The sequence below is a fragment of the Ranitomeya imitator genome, chromosome 6, assembly GCF_032444005.1.
Source record: "Ranitomeya imitator isolate aRanImi1 chromosome 6, aRanImi1.pri, whole genome shotgun sequence".
Classification (NCBI taxonomy): Eukaryota; Metazoa; Chordata; class Amphibia; order Anura; family Dendrobatidae; genus Ranitomeya; species Ranitomeya imitator.
In genome coordinates, this window is record NC_091287.1 from 75,811,639 (window position 1) to 75,835,890 (window position 24,252).

A 24,252-nucleotide genomic window follows, 5' to 3' on the forward strand; every position below is an offset into this window, starting at 1 on the left:
GATATTGGTACCTGATTTAAATCTACAGTTATACATGTGATGCGGCCAGCATAGGGGTCTTTTTAGCGGATTGGTTGTTTGCTAATGGTTTTAGAGGGATTTTGTTACTTGGAATTTATTTGGGGTCTCTTTGGATCATTTGTTCCCTAAGTATCCCGTTTGCCTGTTTACGCATCCTCAAGCGCGGTATCTATTGTTCTAACAGGTGTATATTGATATACAGGGTGGCACTACCCTGGTTGATCCCAGCAGCTGAGGATTGTTAGTTTCGGGTTGAACGCCAGTGTGACTATTTTCTGTTAAAAATAAAAATCTGATTAATAAGCAGACAAACTACAAGAGCAACAAATGTACCATATAGGAAATACGGCAGCTGTCACATGACCTGTCTATTATGTGTATGTGTGAGCTAATATATACTGCCGGGGGGAGGGCTTCCTGTTGGCTGGAGATTTATCAGGCTGACAATTTAGCTTACAAATACTGAGGTAAAAATACTGACCAAATAACGTGTGAACGAGGTCTAATACAGGAGGAGATGACATACAGGTACATACTATATACTGGGAGGATGACACACAGGTATATACTATATACAGGAGGAGATGACTTACAGGTATATACTATATACAGGAGGAGATGACACACTTATATACAAGAGGAGATGACATACAGGTATATACTATATAAAAGAGGAGATGACACACAGGTATATACTATATACAGGAGATGACATACAGATATATACTATATATAGGAGGAGATGACATACAGGTATCTACTATATACAGAAGAGATAACATACAGGTATATACTATATACAGGAGGAGATGACACATAGGTATATACAATATACAGGAGGAGATGACATACAGCAGGTATATACTATTTACAGGGGAGATGACATACAGGTATATACTATATACAGGAGATGACATACAGGTGTATACTATATACAGGGGAGATGACATACAGGTATATACTATATACAGGAATGACATACAGGTGTATACTATATATAAGGGAGATGACAAACGTATATACTGAGTGGAAAATGAGAGGTGTGAGGTGAAAATGAGAGGTGTGAGGTGAAAATGAAAAGGTGTGAGTGCAAAATGAGAGGAGTGAGGGAAAATAGTGGAGTGATCGGAAAATGACAGATGTGAGGTCGAAATGACAAGTGTTAGGGGGGAATGAGAGGAGTGAGGGGGGAATGAGAGGAGTGAGGGGGAAAATGAGAGGTGTGAGGGGGAAAACGAAAGATGTGAGGGGGAAAATGAGAGGCGTGATGGGAAAATAAGAGAAGTGAGGTGCTATAAAGTTTGGGGCAATACCACAAATCACATTACTCTTCATGAAATAGAATTGCTGAAACACAGATTTTCTGTTGCAGCATGAAGCTACAAAGATAATACAAGACGCCATTCATGCATTTCGTGGTACCCCAGAAGAGGTCCGAATCGTTGTCGCCAATGCAGATATGTGTCTCAGTAAAGGCGATGTGGAAATGGCTCTAAGCATGCTGAGAGACGTCACTCCAAACCAGCCCTATTACATTGAGGTCAAGAAAAAGATGGCCGACATCTATCTCAAAGTTCGAATGGATAAAAAGCTATATGTTGGCTGTTATAGGTAAAAATCCAGTAAGACTGTCTGTAATTGCTGCTGATGACTGATTGTAAAAAAAAAAAATCAAACCCTTTGTTTTAAAGCATAGACAAAGTAATGGCCTTTTTATTCATAGGCTCCATCTGTTAGCATTATCATTCACTTAAAGGGAATCTGTCACCCGTTTGAGCTTTTCGAGTTATTAATATGGGCATACAGGTTGTATACAGCTGAAATTAGTCATACCTGTATGCCTCCTGGATGATGCCTTGTTCAGTAAAAATCATCTTTTATAGCTTCACTCTTCCATGCTACGGGGCGTACGCTGCCCAGAAGATAAGACTCTCCAGGCTTCATTATACAAGTTATCTTCTACCCGTTTCTTCAGTGCCTCTTTGACATCATGTGCGCGGCTGGAAATCCTGCGCCTGCACACTCTGCCTGCCGTCTCTCCTTTGCTCTTTTCTCCCATTTTGTGGGCGCCGTCTTCAATTTTGATGTGCGTAGGCACCAGAGAGTCCCTGTAACTTCCGCTCCCAGTGATCTACGGCACAGTAAAGGTGAATTCACCACAGTGCAGAGAAGCGACGGCCGGCAGAATGCGCAGGCACAGGATTCCCGGCCGCGCACATAACGTCAAAGGGACACTGAAGAGACGAGGTGAAGAAATCTTGTATAATGAAGACTGGAGGCAGTCTTATCTTCCAGGCAGCATACGCCCCATAACCTGGAAGATCAAAACTATAAAATATGATTATTACTGAGCAAAGCATCTGATATGAGGCATACAGGTATGGCGAATGTCACCTCTATACAACCTGTATGCCCATATTAATAGCTCAAAAGGGTGACAGATTCCCTTTAAATAGAGGGTGAGATGCAGCACTGGACACAACTCATGTAAATGGCTATTACTGCAACAACAAAAAATACCATCTTTGTTTCATATTGTGGGCCAACCCCTTTAAGGGGTACTCCACCCTGGGCTGTGCCCCATTCACTTAAATCTACTGTAAAGGTGCCACGGCGCAGATTTAGAGGCTGGGCCACCATTGTTTATAATATGTATCCTAGCATTATACCAACATTATTTGAGATGGGAATACCCCTTTAATGAACCCATGTGGACAAAAGATGATAGTGGTTCTGAATTAACCAAAAGTGGATTTTATTAATAAGGGATATATATGGTGTGATCAGGATTATATTTCAGCTGTAATAAAGGCCAAATATTAATCCTAGATTATATATGTTTCATTAGAATAGTGGCAATGACTGTCACCGCATAAATCCATGTAGGTAGAATAGACTATTGCCGTACTTTACATGTAATTCAGTGTGTTCCAGATCCTTCATGTGGCTGGACTATTATTATATGTGAATTATTCATTATCGTAATTCGCCTTGTTTCCCATCTTTGATCAAAATAACATGGAGACACATTAGACAGTTCTGTCTTTCTAGAATTCTGCTTCTATCATTTCTGCTGTGTTTTTTCATACTTTACAGTAAATCTATGGAAAGCAGTGAGATATCTATTTTCTTGACAGGGAGCTAAGTGAGCAGCTTCCAGGCGCACAAACAAGTATTCTGCTGGGAGATGCCTACATGAACATTCAAGAGGTACTTCCTAATCTTGCAGTAATTTTGGCTAAGGGCTCACACTTCTCAGCGTAAATAAAAGCGCTGCCATGTTTTTCCTGAAAAGTAGGAGTGTCATGCAAGTACAATGTGATTTTTATCAAATAGTATCTGCATGACATCCGTATGACATGCCAGTGAGATATACAGGTCCTTCTCAAAAAATTAGCATATAGTGTTAAATTTCATTATTTACCATAATGTAATGATTACAATTAAACTTTCATATATTATAGATTCATTATCCACCAACTGAAATTTGTCAGGTCTTTTATTGTTTTAATACTGATGATTTTGGCATACAACTCCTGATAACCCAAAAAACCTGTCTCAATAAATTAGCATATTTCACCCATCCAATCAAATAAAAGTGTTTTTTAATAACAAACAAAAAAACCAACAAATAATAATGTTCAGTTATGCACTCAATACTTGGTCGGGAATCCTTTGGCAGAAATGACTGCTTCAATGCGGCGTGGCATGGAGGCAATCAGCCTGTGACACTGCTGAGATGTTATGGAGGCCCAGGATGCTTCAATAGCGGCCTTAAGCTCATCAAGAGTGTTGGGTCTTGCGTCTCTCAACTTTCTCTTCACAATATCCCACAGATTCTCTATGGGGTTCAGGTCAGGAGAGTTGGCAGGCCAATTGAGCACAGTAATACCATGGTCAGTAAACCATTTACCAGTGGTTTTGGCACTGTGAGCAGGTGCCAGGTCGTGCTGAAAAATGAAATCTTCATCTCCATAAAGCATTTCAGCCGATGGAAGCATGAAGTGCTCCAAAATCTCCTGATAGCTAGCTGCATTGACCCTGCCCTTGATGAAACACAGTGGACCAACACCAGCAGCTGACATGGCACCCCACACCATCACTGACTGTGGGTACTTGACACTGGACTTCAGGCATTTTGGAATTTCCATCTCCCCAGTCTTCCTCCAGACTCTGGCACCTTGATTTCCGAATGACATGCAAAATTTGCTTTCATCAGAAAAAAGTACTTGGGACCACTTAGCAACAGTCCAGTGCTGCTTCTCTGTAGCCCAGGTCAGGCGCCTCTGCCGCTGTTTATGGTTCAAAAGTGGCTTTACCTGGGGAATGCGGCACCTGTAGCCCATTTCCTGTACACGCCTGTGCACGGAGGCTCTGGATGTTTCCACACCAGACTCAGTCCACTGCTTCCTCAGGTTCCCCAAGGTCTGGAATCGGTCCTTCTCCACAATCTTCCTCAGGGTCCGGTCTCCTCTTCTCGTTGTACAGCGTTTTCTGCCACATTGTTTCCTTCCAACAGACTTACCATTGAGGTGCATTGATACAGCACTCTGGGAACAGCCTATTTGTTGAGAAATTTCTTTCTGGGTCTTACCCTCTTGCTTGAGGGTGTCAATGATGGCCTTCTTGACATCTGTCAGGTCGCTAGTCTTACCCATGATGGGGGTTTTGAGTAATGAACCAGGCAGGGAGTTTATAAAAGCCTCAGGTATCTTTTGCATGTGTTTAGAGTTAATTAGTTGATTCAGAAGATTAGGGTAATAGGTCGTTTAGAGAACCTTTTCTTGATATGCTAATTTATTGAGACAGGTTTTTTGGGTTATCAGGAGTTGTATGCCAAAATCATCAGTATTAAAACAATAAAAGACCTGACAAATTTCAGTTGGTGGATAATGAATCTATAATATATGAAAGTTTAATTGTAATCATTACATTATGGTAAATAATGAAATTTAACACTATATGCTAATTTTTTGAGAAGGACCTGTATAATTACTGCAGTGCATGTATAGTTTAACCCCTTAACGTCCAATGACGGATCTATCCGTCATTAAACGCCTCCCCCTGTTTGATGTGGGCTCCGGCGAAGATCAGCTGACATGTGCCCCTAACAGCAGCGGGAGGAATCATGATTCTCCCACGGCTGTTATCCCGTAAAATGCTGTCAAACCGTGACAGCGGCATTTAACACGCACTTCGGGCAATCGCGCCGGAATTCTGCCCATCGGTGACCCCTGTCACGTGATCACGGGTCACTGATGGGTTGGCATGACAACCAGAGGTCTCCTGCAGACCTCTATGATTGTCACTGCCAGATTGCTATGAGCGCCACCCGGTGGTCGGCGCTCATAGCAAGTGAGTAATTCTGCTATATACAGGCGATCTGATCATCAAAATCTGACAGCGGCATTAACCCCTTCCCCCCAAGCCTGTTTTCATCTTCCTGACCAGGGCAAATTTTATGATTCTGAACACTGTCACTTTCACTTTATGTGGTAATAACCCTGGAACGCTTCACAGGATCCCAGGCATAAAACTTATAGGTTTGAAAATTGCAAAATATTCTACATTTTTTCAAAATTTTTGATTTTTTTTACAAATAAACACATAAGTCATATCGAACAAGTTTTACCACTATCATGAAGTACCGTACAATATGTCATGAGAAAACAATCTCAGAATCAGTGGGATTCATTGAAGCGTTCCAGAGTGCAGATTTTCGGCCACAAATTTGCATGCAAAAAATTCATTGCATACAGTACCAGAATTGGGGATGACATTGTAAGAAATGTCATTCATTCACTGTGTACAAATGTACAGCAGAAATGAACTGGCTTTACAGAACTGATGTCAATTTTGCTGTGAATTAACATTGTGGATTTCACCCTCTGCAATACAGCAAATCATTTCACAGTTTGGTGCAGTTCTTTCTGTTGAGGATTTAACTGCAGTTAAGTCCTTTGTGGATGTGCCCTTACAGAGCATTTATCTATGGACTTTCATTATCCTATGATATCAGTAATAATTATTTATGTCCTGAATAAAAATAATTTTATATTTTATTAGCCAGAGAAGGCTTTGGAGGTGTATGATCAAGCTCAACGGAAGAAGCCCAATGATGCAACACTGGTGAAAAGAGTTGGCCTGTCCCTTGTCAAAACTCATCAGTACAAAAAGGTTTTTGCAAATTTCATTTTTTTTTATGTTGTCCACTCATTTATAGAACTTTCAGAACGTCTTGATTCATCAATGATTCTATCAAAGAACTGTGCCACTTCTTTTCCTGTGACCTACGGGTCTGTCTATCTCCAGGGTGGTAAAACGAACAACCACTCAGAAGAGCCATCAAGCGTTGTTTAGAAATCTCTTTACAATGTAGGTAACTTTTAAAGTACCACTCCAGTGTTTTTTTTTTCTTTATTTCAGCGCTGGAGTGGTATAATTAATCTAAGTTACTTGATGTCATGAAACAGCTGTCGATTGACCTGGGACAAGGGGCTCCTTTCCTGGACCACTAGGGGGCGCCCTAGCTCACCCTGTTCCTCGGGATACTTCAGATGGTGAAGATGCCGGGGCCTCCGCCCTTGCCTTATCTCCTAAGTTAGCCCTTCGTCTGTCCCCTTCTCCTACCCAGGGAAGAGGGGGCGCTACTGTGCACTGCAGTACACCAACCCGACAAACAGGGCAACAAAGACAAGGGTAAACTGAAAACTCCAGACACACAAAATATTCAATCACATATAACAGATGAATCCACCAGGGTGTGCGGGAAGGGGAAGAAAGCAAAACAGGGAAGGATAAGGAATTACCAAGCGTACAAACCAAACAGTCGCTTCTAACTCCTCCAGCACTCCTTCTCAAACCAACTTCTCTCCCTCCTTTTGTCATGAAGCAAGTGCTAACTCTGACAAGGATTAGGTAACAGAGCCCAGATTTTATAGGGAAAGAGGAGTACCTAACCCAGCACAGCTGAACACAGGAATTTCCACCATTGCTGATTAACCCCTGTTCTACTGGAAGAAATAAACACATTTAATAAACCGGAGAAGTGCTTCTTCTCATTTGTGGATTAGGAGCAAGCAGACGCTGCTGTCTTCTGGCTCCACTCCGTGGCGGTAAGCTCGTGACACTTGACCCTAGTAATATAGTTACCCAACCCCATCTTCAGCTGTTACCAGCACCTCTCCATTCTCGCGTCTCCACCTTGTGACTGCAATTTCTGACTGACCAGAAGTCAGAGGTAATGATCACAATCTCTTAGTGTAAGTCTATGAGACCCTCGGTCTGGCCTCATTCTGTCTCTCATAGACTTACATTGAGTAGTGACTTCTGGCTTCCCCAGCAAACAATGGAGCGATCCAAGGTCACAATCTGCAGAAGACCAACCGGAGCGGCGCCGATAACAGAACAAGACGGTGGCTGGAAAGTATAGTACTAGAGCAAGGAACTTATATTAGTTACATCATTCCAGCACTGTAATAAAAAAACACTGGAGTGGTGCTTTAACATTATACCTGGCTATTCAATGCAATAATATCCAGCTCTGGGTTATGTAATGGTATCCAGCAGATTCTGACCCAGGGGTACAACATAATGTCATGTTGACTCAGTTTGACTAGTTCCTAATGACCCAGGGTAAAGCATCCAATATTTTGTAATCCAGGTTTACAGTGGCATAGGAACATAGTTTCGTATTTTAATGGCATAGATCCAGTTTCAGATAGTTCAATCCATACTGAAACCATGGCAGGGTTTACAGTCCATTTATATTCAAATAATAATTAGATTTATTTAGCACTAACATATTCTGCAGCACTAATGTACAAACAATATTCAACGTTTATTGCATAATTTAGCAATTCTAACAAAAGGAGTGAAGAACCTGCTCACAAGTTTACAATCTATGAGGAATTAGGGGGTGACACAAAAGGAAAAAAAGTGCTTATTGTATATGGTTCAGTCACCTTTACAATAAGGGTATTAATGTAAAGCTGCATGAGTCTGGTACCAGCCAGTATCTGTATATGTCCAGATACAAAGTGTTTCTGAAGAATATGCGCATTTTGGGGGGCAGCTGCAGGCTGCTATTTTTAGGCTAGGGGGTGCCAATATCCATGGCCCCTTAGCAGCCTGAGAATACCAACCCCCAGCTGTCTGCTGTAGCTTGGCTGGTTGTCAAAAATGGGGGGACCCAGGCTGTTTTTATTTATTATTATTTATATAAATAATTTAAAACAAATTGGTACTCCCATGGGCCAACGCCTCTGTGACCGGAGGTAAACTTTTTACCAACGGTCACAGCTGCTGGCGCTCTGACCGGCAGTAATCTTACCGCCGATCAGAGTCCGTGTTCAGGGTCCGTGCCCGAACAGTAGGTGTTCGGTACAGACCCTGAACTTTACTAGTCGGGTTTGCCCATTACTACTCATGTTATCACAGTGCGCACACTAACAAGTAGGTAGCAGTGAGTGATGAAAATGACTGAATCTTTATCTGGCCGGCCTATCTCATTCGAGAAGCAGCAGAACTCAGACAAGGAAGAAAGAGCCATTACACGGCTGCAGCAGCAGAGTGTGAGAATAAAGGGAACTAAAATGCACAAAGATTTAGGGATGTCTGTTTTCTGACTGGGCTTTTTGTTTTGCTAAAAGAAAAACCCTGTCACCCGATTCATGCTGCCCAGGCCACGGACACATAAATTAGAACCTGGCTGCACGATTGCAGCTATGTATATTTTTCTTTAAAATATTCAGAGAAAATATATTTAACAGATCTGTAGTGAGAGACATGTAAATCACATGGCAGAAGCTGCCGGGGCTGGTGCTGGACTGGTCTTATCTCTGGTTATGTTATCATCTCTGACTGGATCTTCCAACTATATAATCTGTGAAACACCGGAGCATTTCAGAATATATAAATGGCTAAAGTCATGATTGACACTGCAGAATTATAGGGAGACATGCACAGTCCAGCACTCATTTCGAACACTAAGCATCTGTAGTCTTGGCAAGCCATTTGCTATGACTAAGTATGCTTAGCATTCGAAACGTATAGGAAACAAGGACTATTGTCCCATGAACAAAGTATAAGATTGTGGAGTCTGGTTACACGTACATCTGTGCTGGTTAGAACTGCTTCACCTTCCTATTAGGAATTCAGGTTTTCCTTGCTCTGTTCTTGGAAGGGTTATACAGTCCTGTTTGTCTCTTGAAGCTCTCTGGCCTGAGTTGTCTCAGCTGTTCTGAGTTCATCATTTCCCTCTGGTTTAAATACTCTCAGCTCCAGTTGTTGCCAGTGATAGCTTGCAACTGCCTGGTTTGGATCTGGAGGAGTTAACATGAGAAAGGTGCTGGCACTTGGAGTTGTTTGAGGAGATATCTGTTTGTAGTTGGTTTGTGTGTGTCTCGGGACTAACATAAAAACTAATACCTAGAAAAATCTTTATTAAATATTTAGACAAAATGCAAAAATTGGCTTTAAGACAATAATTTTTGTATTTTGTCTAAATATTTAATAAAGATTTTTCTAGGTATTAGTTTTTTATGTTAGTCCTGTCTAAAATAATACCAGTGCATCAATTTAGTAATCTACATAATTCTTTGTGTGTGTCTCCCAGTCCATGTGTGTCAGCCTGTTTTATCACAGGAGTGAGCATTTCTGTAACATCTTCAGTCAGTGACGTCGATGGCCGCTGAGATCATATGTCACCATGTATGATAAGCTCACATAACTGTTGATGTGGCAGAAATAGTCACTTCTGTGATAAAACAGACAGGGAAATGTGTTTCCTCAGGCAGAGAAATGTGTTACCACAGAAAGCAGCAGCATCGAGCCCTTGCTGTTTCATCTGTATACCCATTTATCATAAGTGACTTGTGCTTACCCACACCCCCCCAGCCAGGAGCTTTTGTATGTGCCAACCATGAACTGGAGCAGCTGTACATAGTCAGACACAGCCATTACACAGTACACAGCCGGGGTACATCATAAGATTATCTCAGCACAGGAAGATTTTTTTTTTGTAACACTTCAAATTGTGAAACTCCTTTTTATTCCAACATCTATTGATTAAAATGAACTTTTTCCGTGGGACAACCCCCTTTATGGCCAGAGTCACATATGTTTTTCTCAGGCATATCAGAAGGTGTTGAGTTCAAGCCAAACATTGGAGAATAATTAATATGTAACAGATTGACAGTTACCACTAAGAGAAGTCATGTTCATACGTGATACTTTTACCAAGTGTTTAGTACAAATGGTGCAACTGTGCATATAATAGTACACGCAAGTATTTTATTTTTGTCATTATCACCAGACTTCATGTTAGAAAAGTAATTAGTGTTAACAGTGATGTTGTGTTTTATTTCTGATGCTTACAATGCCTTTTTATCCTGCCGCAGGCAATAAACTATTATGAAGCTGCTCTAAAGATGAATCCCGAAGATTTCTTATTTAGTGATCTGGCAGAACTTTTCCTTAAACTCAAAAATTACAGCAAGGCAGAAAGTCTTCTCCAGCATGCGCTAGATCATGAGCCGGGTAGGTTCCTTCATATGCTATTCCCATACTGTTCTGTACATAGTAACATAGTAACATAGTAACATAGTTAGTAAGGCCGAAAAAAGACATTTGTCCATCCAGTTCAGCCTATATTCCATCATAATAAATACCCAGATCTACGTCCTTCTACAGAACCTAATAATTGTATGATACAATATTGTTCTGCTCCAGGAAGACATCCAGGCCTCTCTTGAACCCCTCGACTGAGTTCGCCATCACCACCTCCTCAGACAAGCAATTCCAGATTCTCACTGCCCTAACAGTAAAGAATCCTCTTCTATGTTGGTGGAAAAACCTTCTCTCCTCCAGACGCAAAGAATGCCCCCTTGTGCCCGTCACCTTCCTTGGTATAAACAGATCCTCAGCGAGATATTTGTATTGTCCCCTTATATACTTATACATGGTTATTAGATCGCCCCTCAGTCGTCTTTTTTCTAGACTAAATAATCCTAATTTCGCTAATCTATCTGGGTATTGTAGTTCTCCCATCCCCTTTATTAATTTTGTTGCCCTCCTTTGTACTCTCTCTAGTTCCATTATATCCTTCCTGAGCACCGGTGCCCAAAACTGGACACAGTACTCCATGTGCGGTCTAACTAGGGATTTGTACAGAGGCAGTATAATGCTCTCATCATGTGTATCCAGACCTCTTTTAATACACCCCATGATCCTGTTTGCCTTGGCAGCTGCTGCCTGGCACTGGCTGCTCCAGGTAAGTTTATCATTAACTAGGATCCCCAAGTCCTTCTCCCTGTCAGATTTACCCAGTGGTTTCCCGTTCAGTGTGTAATGGTGATATTGATTCCCTCTTCCCATGTGTATAACCTTACATTTATCATTGTTAAACCTCATCTGCCACCTTTCAGCCCAAGTTTCCAACTTATCCAGATCCATCTGTAGCAGAATACTATCTTCTCTTGTATTAACTGCTTTACATAGTTTTGTATCATCTGCAAATATCGATATTTTACTGTGTAAACCTTCTACCAGATCATTAATGAATATGTTGAAGAGAACAGGTCCCAATACTGACCCCTGCGGTACCCCACTGGTCACAGCGACCCAGTTAGAGACTATACCATTTATAACCACCCTCTGCTTTCTATCACTAAGCCAGTTACTAACCCATTTACACACATTTTCCCCCAGACCAAGCATTCTCATTTTGTGTACCAACCTCTTGTGCGGCACGGTATCAAACGCTTTGGAAAAATCGAGATATACCACGTCCAATGACTCACCGTGGTCCAGTCTATAGCTTACCTCTTCATAAAAACTGATTAGATTGGTTTGACAGGAGCGATTTCTCATAAACCCATGCTGATATGGAGTTAAACAGTTATTCTCATTGAGATAATCCAGAATAACATCCCTCAGAAACCCTTCAAATATTTTACCAACAATAGAGGTTAGACTTACTGGCCTATAATTTCCAGGTTCACTTTTAGAGCCCTTTTTGAATATTGGCACCACATTTGCTATGCGCCAGTCCTGCGGAACAGACCCTGTCGCTATAGAGTCACTAAAAATAAGAAATAATGGTTTATCTATTACATTACTTAGTTCTCTTAGTACTCGTGGGTGTATGCCATCCGGACCCGGAGATTTATCTATTTTAATCTTATTTAGCCGGTTTCGCACCTCTTCTTGGGTTAGATTGGTGACCCTTAATATAGGGTTTTCATTGTTTCTTGGGATTTCACCTAGCATTTCATTTTCCACCGTGAATACCGTGGAGAAGAAGGTGTTTAATATGTTAGCTTTTTCCTCGTCATCTACAACCATTCTTTCCTCACTATTTTTTAAGGGGCCTACATTTTCAGTTTTTATTCTTTTACTATTGATATAGTTGAAGAACAGTTTGGGATTAGTTTTACTCTCCTTAGCAATGTGCTTCTCTGTTTCCTTTTTGGCAGCTTTAATTAGTTTTTTAGATAAAGTATTTTTCTCCCTATAGTTTTTTAGAGCTTCAATGGTGCCATCCTGCTTTAGTAGTGCAAATGCTTTCTTTTTACTGTTAATTGCCTGTCTTACTTCTTTGTTTAGCCATATTGGGTTTTTCCTATTTCTAGTCCTTTTATTCCCACAAGGTATAAACCGCTTACACTGCCTATTTAGGATGTTCTTAAACATTTCCCATTTATTATCTGTATTCTCATTTCTGAGGATATTGTCCCAGTCTACCAGATTAAGGGCATCTCTAAGCTGTTCAAACTTTGCCTTCCTAAAGTTCAATGTTTTTGTGACTCCCTGACAAGTCCCCCTAGTGAAAGACAGGTGAAACTGCACAATATTGTGGTCGCTATTTCCTAAATGCCCAACCACCTGCAGATTTGTTATTCTGTCAGGTCTATTAGATAGTATTAGGTCTAAAAGTGCTGCTCCTCTGGTTGGATTCTGCACCAATTGTGAAAGATAATTTTTCTTGGTTATTAGCAGAAACCTGTTGCCTTTATGGGTTTCACAGGTTTCTGTTTCCCAGTTAATATCCGGGTAGTTAAAGTCCCCCATAACCAGGACCTCATTATGGGTTGCAGCTTCATCTATCTGCTTTAGAAGTAGACTTTCCATGCTTTCTGTTATATTTGGGGGTTTGTAACAGACCCCAATGAGAATTTTGTTACCATTTTTCCCTCCATGAATTTCAACCCATATGGACTCGACATCCTCATTCCCTTCGCTAATATCCTCCCTTAAAGTGGACTTTAGACAAGACTTTACATAGAGACAAACCCCTCCTCCTCTCCGATTTTTACGATCCTTTCTAAACAGACTGTAACCCTGTAAGTTAACTGCCCAGTCATAGCTTTCATCTAACCATGTCTCGGTTATTCCCACTATGTCAAAGTTACCTGTAGATATTTCTGCTTCTAGTTCTTCCATCTTGTTTGTCAGGCTTCTGGCGTTTGCGAGCATGCAGTTTAGAGGATTTTGTTTTGTTCCAATCTCCTCACTGTGGATTGTTTTAGAAATGTTCTTACCTCCCTTCTGAGTATGTTTTCCTGGGTCGTCTTACATAATGGAAGGGGACACTGCTTATATGTAATTTCAGGCAGTGTATTTGACACACAGAAAACTACGGTATATATTGTGTTTATATGTCTTTTGAATGATCATTTTTTGATATATAGACAGATATAAAAATACTTCCTACATATAATCATTTGTCACTTTAACCATTTGCTGACATATCAAGGGCATACGTTTTTATAGCCTAAAACCCTATACAGACAACTATGACTACAAACACCAGCTTTCCAGACAAGCAAGTCACCCACATCATTTATATCAATATTTATAAAAATAATTTAAAAAAGGCTAAAGGTAAAATAATTTCATGTCAGAATTACGGTATATGGTTTCAGCCTACCACCCTTTAATAAAAAGTACCTAAAAGTAACAAAATAGAAGATGAACGATAACTTCAGGCCATTTTTGTCTTTTTTTTTTTTGTTCCTCCCTACTTCCAAGAGCCATAACTTTTTCATTATCCATACTAAAACTTGTTTATTGTGAAACGAGTTGTAGTATTAAATAACACTACTAATGTTACCATACCAAGTACTGAAAAACAATTTTGCCATTGTTTTTTTAGCTTCATTTTTACAATGGTCAGTGTGCTGTAAAAATGACCTGGCACCTTGATTCTTCAGGTCATTAGAAATAAAGTGATACTACTAGATTGATATTTTTTTATATTGTAGTGGTTAAAAATATATGAACTTTGCAAAAAAAAAAAAGAAAAGCTTGGACACTATTTGTTTTTCTGTGTGCTAGGTCAAGCCAAGTTTGCAGTGAACTTGCCTTGTAGCGCATGGGACTTTCTTAAAAAATATATGGTCACAGGTTTTAAAGGGAACCTGTCACCTCAAATTGACGGGATATTAAAATGAGTTTTTACCGGTCCGATGGGCGGCATTTCCTCTTCATTTATCCACCCCGTCCGTCCCTGTTTTCCACAATATGTTAGTGAATTAGAGTATGTGAGCGCCATAGTTGGCACGTGCGCAATGCAATCTTCGGTGGCGCACGCACAGTATGCTTTGCCCAACTGCGAGCAAAGCCGAAAAGCATTACTACGCATGCGCCCACGCACTGTCCCGGAAGTATTTAGCTGTGTTCCGGGACATAGTGCGTGGGCGCATGCGCAGTAATGCTCTTCGGCTTTGCCCGCAGTTGGGCAAAGCATACTGTGTGTGCGCCACCGAAGATTGCATTGCCCACGCGCCAACTATGGTGCTCACATACTCTAATTCATTAAAATATTGCAGAAAACAGGGACGGACGGGGTGGATACATGAAGAGGAAACGCCGCCCAACGGACCGGTAAAAACTCATTTTAATATCCCGCCAATTTGAGGTGACAGGTTCCCTTTAAAGGGGTTTTCTAGGCTTACTATAGGATATGTCATCAATAGCTCTGCTCTTCGTGTAGTGGCTATTCCTAGGCACTGCAGCACAGTTCCTATTGGGTCATTCCATGTCAAGTGCACCAGTGGTCCCCACTCGACCTTCTCCGATTTTGCTGAAAATTTATAAGGATGTATATGTATGTTTGAAAAGAGGTTCTGTAAATTTTTAGGGCCAGATCTCAAATACATTGGGCACTGTTAACCTTTCACTGGAGGTTCCACCAAGCCTGCGGCTTCAGCTAAGTGGATTTTGCAAACTTTGGCACATAGCCATTAGAGTTCTATACTGGCTATGATGCTGAAATTTGGCATACTAGCTCAACTTTTGGTGCTAAATACGATAAAATTATTACCGGCTATGACAAAACAATATTTCGGCCGCAATTTTGTGTCAAAGTAGCTTGAAAAACGCGTCGCATAAAATTTATGCCGAACTTTGCCCATATATAACTCAAGACCAAAAACCAATAGTAATTGGTGCTTTGTCCTGTACACCAAACATCTACATGACTTTGCATTGCTGCAATATCACGGTCAAAGCATATGTATTTGTGGAAATATTCACACCCACATATGATGAAAAACTTAAAAAACACGAATTTTACCTATATTTAGGTCAAAGTTCTCAAAAAGGGTACCCCTAAAATATATTAATTCTGATATCATTAGAAAGAGCACATTTTTCTCTACAAGGATCATTGTTTTTGTTTTTTTTGGAGTCTCTCAGTTTAAGAAATGAAAAATGCCACTGAACATGGTGTTATTTATTAATACGCAATGAATGGTAACTGCACTATTCAAACCCTTGCATTGGTCCATGGTGGTTATACCACAACCAATTCCCTAAGAATTGGTATTATAATCCTATTAAGAATTGTAATAATGCTGTCTTTCGAGAATTGGCAGCCCCATCGCCTAGGAGCCATGGCCGATAGCCGTGCAAGGCGAGCCTCGGGCGGTCTCTTTATCGCAGGTTCCTAAGCCTGAGGGTGGGAGTCTTTGCCTAGGGATCCCAAGCCTAATATTGGGTATCTTTTGTTGGTTCCCAAGCCATAATGTTCAGTCTAAGTGGTCTGGAATTGTTGCTGAATTTGCAACATAATCGGTTCAGAGAAGCTGTATTGTCGGCCCATTGCTGTTGCAGCTGGTGCTGGAATTATTGCAATGATTGACTGCTCGGGAATCCAGCATGTATCATTTCTCACAGGCCAGTGAAAGAAGCTAGCTGGTCCGTGAGGATGCATAAAATTTATTAATGCATCATGCTCGTCGACTGAAATTTCAGAAATATTTCCAACCACCAGTTCCTATCGTAAATGCAGGCAATGTACAGGTCCTTCTCAAAAAATTAGCATATAGTGTTAAATTTCATTATTTACCATAATGTAATGATTACAATTAAACTTTCATATATTATAGATTCATTATCCACCAACTGAAATTTGTCAGGTCTTTTATTGTTTTAATACTGATGATTTTGGCATACAACTCCTGATAACCCAAAAAACCTGTCTCAATAAATTAGCATATTTCACCCATCCAATCAAATAAAAGTGTTTTTTAATAACAAACAAAAAAACCATCAAATAATAATGTTCAGTTATGCACTCAATACTTGGTCGGGAATCCTTTGGCAGAAATGACTGCTTCAATGCGGCGTGGCATGGAGGCAATCAGCCTGTGACACTGCTGAGATGTTATGGAGGCCCAGGATGCTTCAATAGCGGCCTTAAGCTCATCCAGAGTGTTGGGTCTTGCGTCTCTCAACTTTCTCTTCACAATATCCCACAGATTCTCTATGGGGTTCAGGTCAGGAGAGTTGGCAGGCCAATTGAGCACAGTAATACCATGGTCAGTAAACCATTTACCAGTGGTTTTGGCACTGTGAGCAGGTGCCAGGTCGTGCTGAAAAATGAAATCTTCATCTCCATAAAGCATTTCAGCCGATGGAAGCATGAAGTGCTCCAAAATCTCCTGATAGCTAGCTGCATTGACCCTGCCCTTGATGAAACACAGTGGACCAACACCAGCAGCTGACATGGCACCCCACACCATCACTGACTGTGGGTACTTGACACTGGCCTTCAGGCATTTTGGCATTTCCTTCTCCCCAGTCTTCCTCCAGACTCTGGCACCTTGATTTCCGAATGACATGCAAAATTTGCTTTCATCAGAAAAAAGTACTTGGGACCACTTAGCAACAGTCCAGTGCTGCTTCTCTGTAGCCCAGGTCAGGCGCCTCTGCCGCTGTTTATGGTTCAAAAGTGGCTTTACCTGGGGAATGCGGCACCTGTAGCCCATTTCCTGCACACGCCTGTGCACGGTGGCTCTGGATGTTTCCACACCAGACTCAGTCCACCGCTTCCTCAGGTTCCCCAAGGTCTGGAATCGGTCCTTCTCCACAATCTTCCTCAGGGTCCGGTCTCCTCTTCTCATTGTACAGCGTTTTCTGCCACATTGTTTCCTTCCAACAGACTTACCATTGAGGTGCCTTGATACAGCACTCTGGGAACAGCCTATTTGTTGAGAAATTTCTTTCTGGGTCTTACCCTCTTGCTTGAGGGTGTCAATGATGGCCTTCTTGACATCTGTCAGGTCGCTAGTCTTACCCATGATGGGGGTTTTGAGTAATGAACCAGGCAGGGAGTTTATAAAAGCCTCAGGTATCTTTTGCATGTGTTTAGAGTTAATTAGTTGATTCAGAAGATTAGGGTAATAGGTCGTTTAGAGAACCTTTTCTTGATATGCTAATTTATTGAGACAGGTTTTTTGGGTTATCAGGAGTTGTATGCCAAAATCATCAGTATTAAAACAATAAAAGACCTGACAAATTTCAGTTGGTGGATAATGAATCTATAATATATGAAAGTTTAATTGTAATCATTACATTATGGTAAATAATGAAATTTAACACTATATGCTAATTTTTTGAGAAGGACCTGTATTGCCCTGGCTGGAGGTTTGCAATTGGCACAAAAGGCATTTCTGATCTGACAGATCTATCTACATGGGCAATGAAAGATGATGGGTCGTTTGACACCCTTGAAATGCGAATCTTTTTGTCATCAATTGGCACAAACTGGTGATTTTCTCTTGTTCCAGCAATTGTATGTCCATCTTTGAACCTTTCCTCTTGAACTACCCGTATTTTGTCAATTTTTTCTTTTGGAACAAAAAAAAACTTGATTCCTTGCATTTGCACATTGCAAAAGTTGAATAAATCCACCGGGGTCAGTATTTGGTTTTCAGTTGGGCATTGAAGACTGGCACGAGCTGCCAACCTCTTTGCTGTCCCTCCAATCCCATCAGAGGGCGACTTTCCATGACTGGTACCAAAAAAATTCCATTCAGAGCTGATATTGAAATCAGCATTGTGGTGGCACAAGTTGAGAGAATTTTTCACATTTTTGTACTGGGCTGCAGACCCATCGCTGAAGTAGTGGATATGACGAATCCCATAGATGAGAGTCTTGAGATACTCCACAATTACTGTTAAGAAAGTGTGGACTGCAACTGTGTCATGTCGTGAGCAATCACTGATTATGCACAAGCTGATGTTTTGCGCAGCTTCACCATTTAACTCCTTGAAGTAAATTACAAATGGGTGTAATGTAGCTTGACTATTTTCAATATGAGGGAAATGTTTGTTGCCTATCGGGATCGGAATGGCCCTGAAATTGGATTTTCCAATTTTGAGAAATTTGACCTAAAAATAGGTCAAATTCGGGTTTTTTAGGTTTTTCATCATATGTGGGTGTGAATATTTCCACAAATACATATGCTTTGACCGTGATATTGCAGCAATGCAAAGTCATGTAGATGTTTGGTGTACAGGGCAGAGCACCAGTTACTATTGGTTTTTGGTCTTGAGTTATACATGGGCAAAGTTCGGCGGCATAAATTTTATGCAACGCATTTTTCAAGCTGCTTTGACACAAAATTGCGGCCGAAATATTGTTTTGTCATAGCCGGTAATAATTTTATCGTATTTAGCACCAAAAGTTGAGCTAGTATGCCAAATTTCAGCATCATAGCCAGTATAGAACTCTAATGGCTATGTGCCAAAGTTTGCAAAATCCACTTAGCTGAAGCCGCAGGCTTGGTGGAACCTCCAGTGAAAGGTCAACAGTGCCCAATGTATTTGAGATCTGGCCCTAAAAATTTACAGAACCTCTTTTCAAACATACATGTACATCCTTATAAATTTTCAGCAAAATCGGAGAAGGTCGAGTGGGGACGATTTTTAAAACTGGTCCACTTGATGTGGACTGACCCTATTGACTTCAATAGGAGCCGAGCTGTGTTACCTGAAAACAGCCAATGCACAATGAACGGAGCTGATAACAGCTGTGGCGGCGCTGTTTGTCAGACCTCCAGCTATCTGGTATTGATGACCTATATTAAGGACGGGTCATTAATATAGTAAGCCTGGAAAACCCTTTAAGGCTACTTTCACACTAGCGTCGGACTCGGCCCGTCGCAGTGCGTCGGGCCGAGGTTCCGACGCTAGCAGTGAAACGGAGGCAGAACGGAGGCAGCGGATGCATTTTTCCTGCGCATCCGCTGCCCCATTGTAAGGTGCAGGGAGGTGGGGGCGGAGTTCCGGCCACGAATGCGTGGTCGGAAAAAGCAGTCCGTTGGCAGCAAAAAAACGTTACATGTAACGTTTTTTGCTCCCGGCGGTCCGCCACAACACGGCGCAACCGTCACACGACGGTTGCAACGTGTGTCATTGCGTCGCAATGCGTCGCTAATGTTAATCTATGGGGCAAAAACGCATCCTGCAAACAACTTTGCAGGATGCGTTTTTTCCCCTAAACGACGCATTGCGACGTATTGGAAAAAAACGCCAGTGTGAAAGTAGCCTAAGGTTATGTTAGTTGTTGGTCGCTTCCCGAATGCTAGGTTTGTTTTTGGCTTCCAACATTTTTTATTTATTTTTTTTAGTGCATTTCCATAATTTTTGAGTTGTCGTTTTTTTTGTTGTTTTTTTTTTTTATATCCAGCAATCAAACCAGAATCAGTTTCTGAAGCAAAAATGCTGGAAATAACGCTTAACATGTTCTGGACATCTTTTAAATCTTCCCATTAACTTTAGAGTGTCTTCCTAGTGGAAGTTGATGGAAGAATGGGCCATCACTTCTTTTCGCCACTTTGCATCTTTTGTCACCTGAAAATCTTAAGACACTAAAAAACCTGAACATATGCACAGCAAGTAGTTTTACAATAGAAATGCACATGCACTTTCTTTGGAGCTTTTTCTGAGCTCTTTTTCAGTGGTATTTTAGGCAGAATCCACTTGAAAAAAAGATGTCTGCACATACCCTAAAACTACAGACAACAGAAATAAGAAATAACCTGATTTTGTTGACTATCTATAAATTTATGGACAGTTGGTAACACAGATCCTGTGTTATCAGCTGTGTATAGAGGTGTTAGGTTAAGATCCCCCAATGAGTTTTTTGGTGAGTTTTTGACACTGTGCCTTACAGTTCCAGCAAAGTGGATGAGGTTTATAGAAATCTCATGCCCACTGTGTTTTTTGTTTTTGTTTTATACACTGTGTAAACTGACCTGTGGTACGTGTTTAAAATCTGCAATATGTCAAATTTTCTTGCCAGTATGCTGAGTTTTATGTGTGGGTTTTCCCCATAAAATTGCGTTATATGTGTAAAATCTACAGGTATAAAAACACATGTAATAAAAAACCTCAAACAAAAATGCAATGAAAGAAAAAACGCATGTTACCTAATATGTGCTTAACTCGTGCACCAAATCTGCAACATCTCAAACTCACTAAATACTCATCTTGGGAAAGTAGCCTTACCCGTCATTGTAATGCTACCTCTGACTGTAATGAGACTGCTGAAAACTCTTTCTAAAAGTATGAGTGTAAAATAGCCCAAGTGGTCAGTGTGAGAATTGCACGATTATTATATATATTTTTTTTTAATAAAAACTGTGATATGAAGTAAAGCAAGCAACATTGTCAACATTTGTTTTTACAAAATGTGTAACACGTGTGAAAAAAAAAATGAAAAACACTTTAGGTTCGCAACCCTGACATGAGCATATAATGCTACTCAACTATTGGATTGTGGCTATTTGGCAAAGTAGGTACGGTAATCTCATTTGTGTACTGATGGAGGAAGGAGTTAGGGCTCATACTCATCTGTGTATAAACCGGACAAGTGTGATCTGATAAAAAATCAGATTGCATTCTGACTAATGTTATTCACTGGATTAGTGCTCATCTGCAATACATTGTGCAGCTGACAAAGCACCATACAGCAACATATTGTTCACCTAACAAAGCACCACAGAGCAGCACATCCTGCACCTGACAAAGCATCATAGAGCAGCACTTCCTGCACCTGACAAAGCACCACAGAGCAGCCCATCCTGCACCTGACAAAGCACCATAGAGCAGCACATCCTGCATCTGACAAAGCACCATAGAGCAGCACATCCTGCACCTAACAAAGCACCACAGAGCAGCACATCCTGCACCTGACAAAGCACCATAGAGCAGCACATCCTGCACCTGACAAAGCACCATAAAGCAGCACATCCTGCACCTGACAAAGCACCATAGAGCAGCACATCCTGCACCTGACAAAGCACCACAGAGCAGCACATCCTGCACCTGACAAAGCAACATAGAGCAGCACATCCTGCACCTGACAAAGCACCACAGAGCAGCACATCCTGCACCTGACAAAGCACCACAGAGCAGCACATCCTGCACCTGACAAAGCACCACGGAGCAGCACATCCTGCACCTGACAAAGCACCACAGAGCAGCACATCCTGCACCTGACAAAGCACCATGGAGCAGCACACCCTGCACCTGACAAAGCACCATAGAGCAGCACATCCTGCACCTGACAAAGCACCATAGAGCAGCACATCCTGCACCTAACAAAGCACCACAGAGCAGCACATCCTGCACCTGACAAAGCACCATAGAGCAGCACATCCTTCACCTGACAAAGCACCATAGAGCAGCACATCCTGCACCTGACAAAGCAACATAGAGCAGCACATCCTGCACCTGACAAAGCACCATAGAGCAGCACATCCTGCACCTGACAAAGCACCATAGAGCAGCACATCCTGCACCTGACAAAGCACCACAGAGCAGCACATCCTGCACCTGACAAAACACCATAGAGCAGCACATCCTGCACCTGACAAAGCACCATAGAGCAGCACGTCCTGCACCTGACAAAGCACCATAGAGCAGCACATCCTGCACCTGACAAAGCACCATAGAGCAGCACATCCTGCACCTGACAAAGCACCATAGAGCAGCACATCCTGCACCTGACAAAGCACCATAGAGCACCTGACAAAGCACCACAGAGCAGCACATCCTGCACCTGACAAAGCACCACAGAGCAGCACATCCTGCACCTGACAAAGTACCACAGAGCAGCACATCCTGCACCTGACAAAGCACCATAGAGCAGCACATCCTGCACCTGACAAAGCACCATAGAGCAGCACATCCTGCACCTGACAAAGCAACACAGAGCAGCACATCCTGCACCTGACAAAGCACCATAGAGCAGCACATCCTGCACCTGAAAAAACATCATAGAGCAGCACGTCCTGCACCTGACAAAGCACCATAGAGCAGCACATCTGGTGCCTGACAAAGCACCATAGAGCAGCACATTGTACACCTGACAAATCACCATAGAGCAGCATCTGCTTCATCTGACAAAGCACCATAGAGCAGCACATGGAGTCCTTCTGATTCATGGTACAGCAGTACAACGCTACAGGAGAGTACATGTGCCATTGTGTAGCCTTCTGCACGCGCCTTTGATGTGTCCATGAGGTGCAAGTGCCAATATCAGTACAGATAATGTGTTGGCTTTCTACAGGATGAATCATTTTACTTTCTTATTTCAGTTTCAGAATTGCCTTCTATGATTAATGATGTCAAGTTTCTAATGCTACTTGGACAAACATATAAAAACTCCAAAAAGGAACTTCTGGTTGAAACTTTAAACAAGGTAATGTTATTATTTCTCGCGCGCATCACCCCTACTCTGGAACTCTCTACCACAACTTACACTCTCGCCTACCATCGAAACCTTCAAAAAGAACCTGAAGACCTACCTCTTCCGACAAGCCTACAGCCTGCAGTGACCACCAATTTTACAAACCGCTGCACGACAAGCTCTCCCCTCGCCTACTGTATCCTCATCCATCCCTTGTAGATTGTGAGCCCTCGCGGGCAGGGTCCTCTCTCCTCATGTACCAGCCGGGACTTGTATTGTATAATATTATTGTACTGTTTTTATTATGTATACCCCTCCTCACATGTAAAGCGCCATGGAATAAATGGCGCTATAATAATAAATAATAATAATAATTGGCAAAATACAAGAGATAATGACCCCCCCCCTTCTTTCCGACCACTCTGACGGGCTCCAGGAGGAGGTAATTGCCAAGCGTTATTATGTCACATGAGTGACTAATGGTAGTCATTGCTGTCTAGCAGAGGAATAACTTATAATGTTGGGTTTACTCACTATGGAGAAAGCATAATTGCCATTATTTTATGCCCTTGATATAACTTGCTTGTAATAAATTTTACAATTGAATAGGTCATTAAAGAGTTTTACTTAGGACATACCGTATTTTTCGGACTATAAGACGCACCGGACGATAAGACGCACCCCAAATTTTCAGAATAAAAATAAGGAAAAAAAAAATGTTTCAAATGAGGGTACGTCTTACAGTCCGAATTCAGCTTACCAGTGAAGGGATCGCCACAGGTGGAGAAGTGGTCACAGGGGCCTTTCGGTGGTCCAGGCTGGTGCGTTGGCCTCCAGGAAATCCCATGCCAGGCTGGTGCTCTGTGCTTGGGCAGGGGTGGAGGCTCTGTGCTCCAGGGCAGCGGCTGGGCTCCGGGGCAGTGGTTGGGCTCCGGGGCACAGGCTGGGCTCTGGGGCACAAGCTGTGCTGCGGGCAGTTGCTGGGCTCTAGGGCACAAGCTGTGCTGCGGGCAGTGGCTGGGCTCTGGGGCACAAGCTGTGCTGCGGGCAGTGGCTGGGCTCTGGGGCACAAGCTTTGCTGCGGGCAGTGGCTGGGCTCTGGGGCACAAGCTTTGCTGCGGGCAGTGGCTGGGCTCTGGGGCACAAGCTGTGCAGCGGGCAGGGGCTGTGTTGCGGGGCTGTGGCAGCGGCTCTCTGGGCTCAGTGGGGGCTCCGACGGCATTTTGTCAAAGCCCGGAGGCCCCCCG

At 42.1% G+C, this 24,252-nt stretch overlaps 1 protein-coding gene across 2 annotated transcripts in view; it reads left to right on the forward strand.

Moving 5' to 3' along the window:
• The window catches only part of TTC21A (tetratricopeptide repeat domain 21A), an 87,300-nt gene that overhangs the window by 40,328 nt on the left and 22,720 nt on the right, over positions 1-24,252 (forward strand). For both annotated transcript variants that reach the window (XM_069729779.1, XM_069729780.1), the window contains 5 exons: positions 1,394-1,632; positions 3,159-3,231; positions 6,088-6,198; positions 10,422-10,560; positions 22,914-23,017. In XM_069729779.1, the coding sequence (XP_069585880.1) occupies positions 1,394-1,632; positions 3,159-3,231; positions 6,088-6,198; positions 10,422-10,560; positions 22,914-23,017 (666 nt within the window). The remainder of the gene's footprint in view (positions 1-1,393; positions 1,633-3,158; positions 3,232-6,087; positions 6,199-10,421; positions 10,561-22,913; positions 23,018-24,252) is intronic.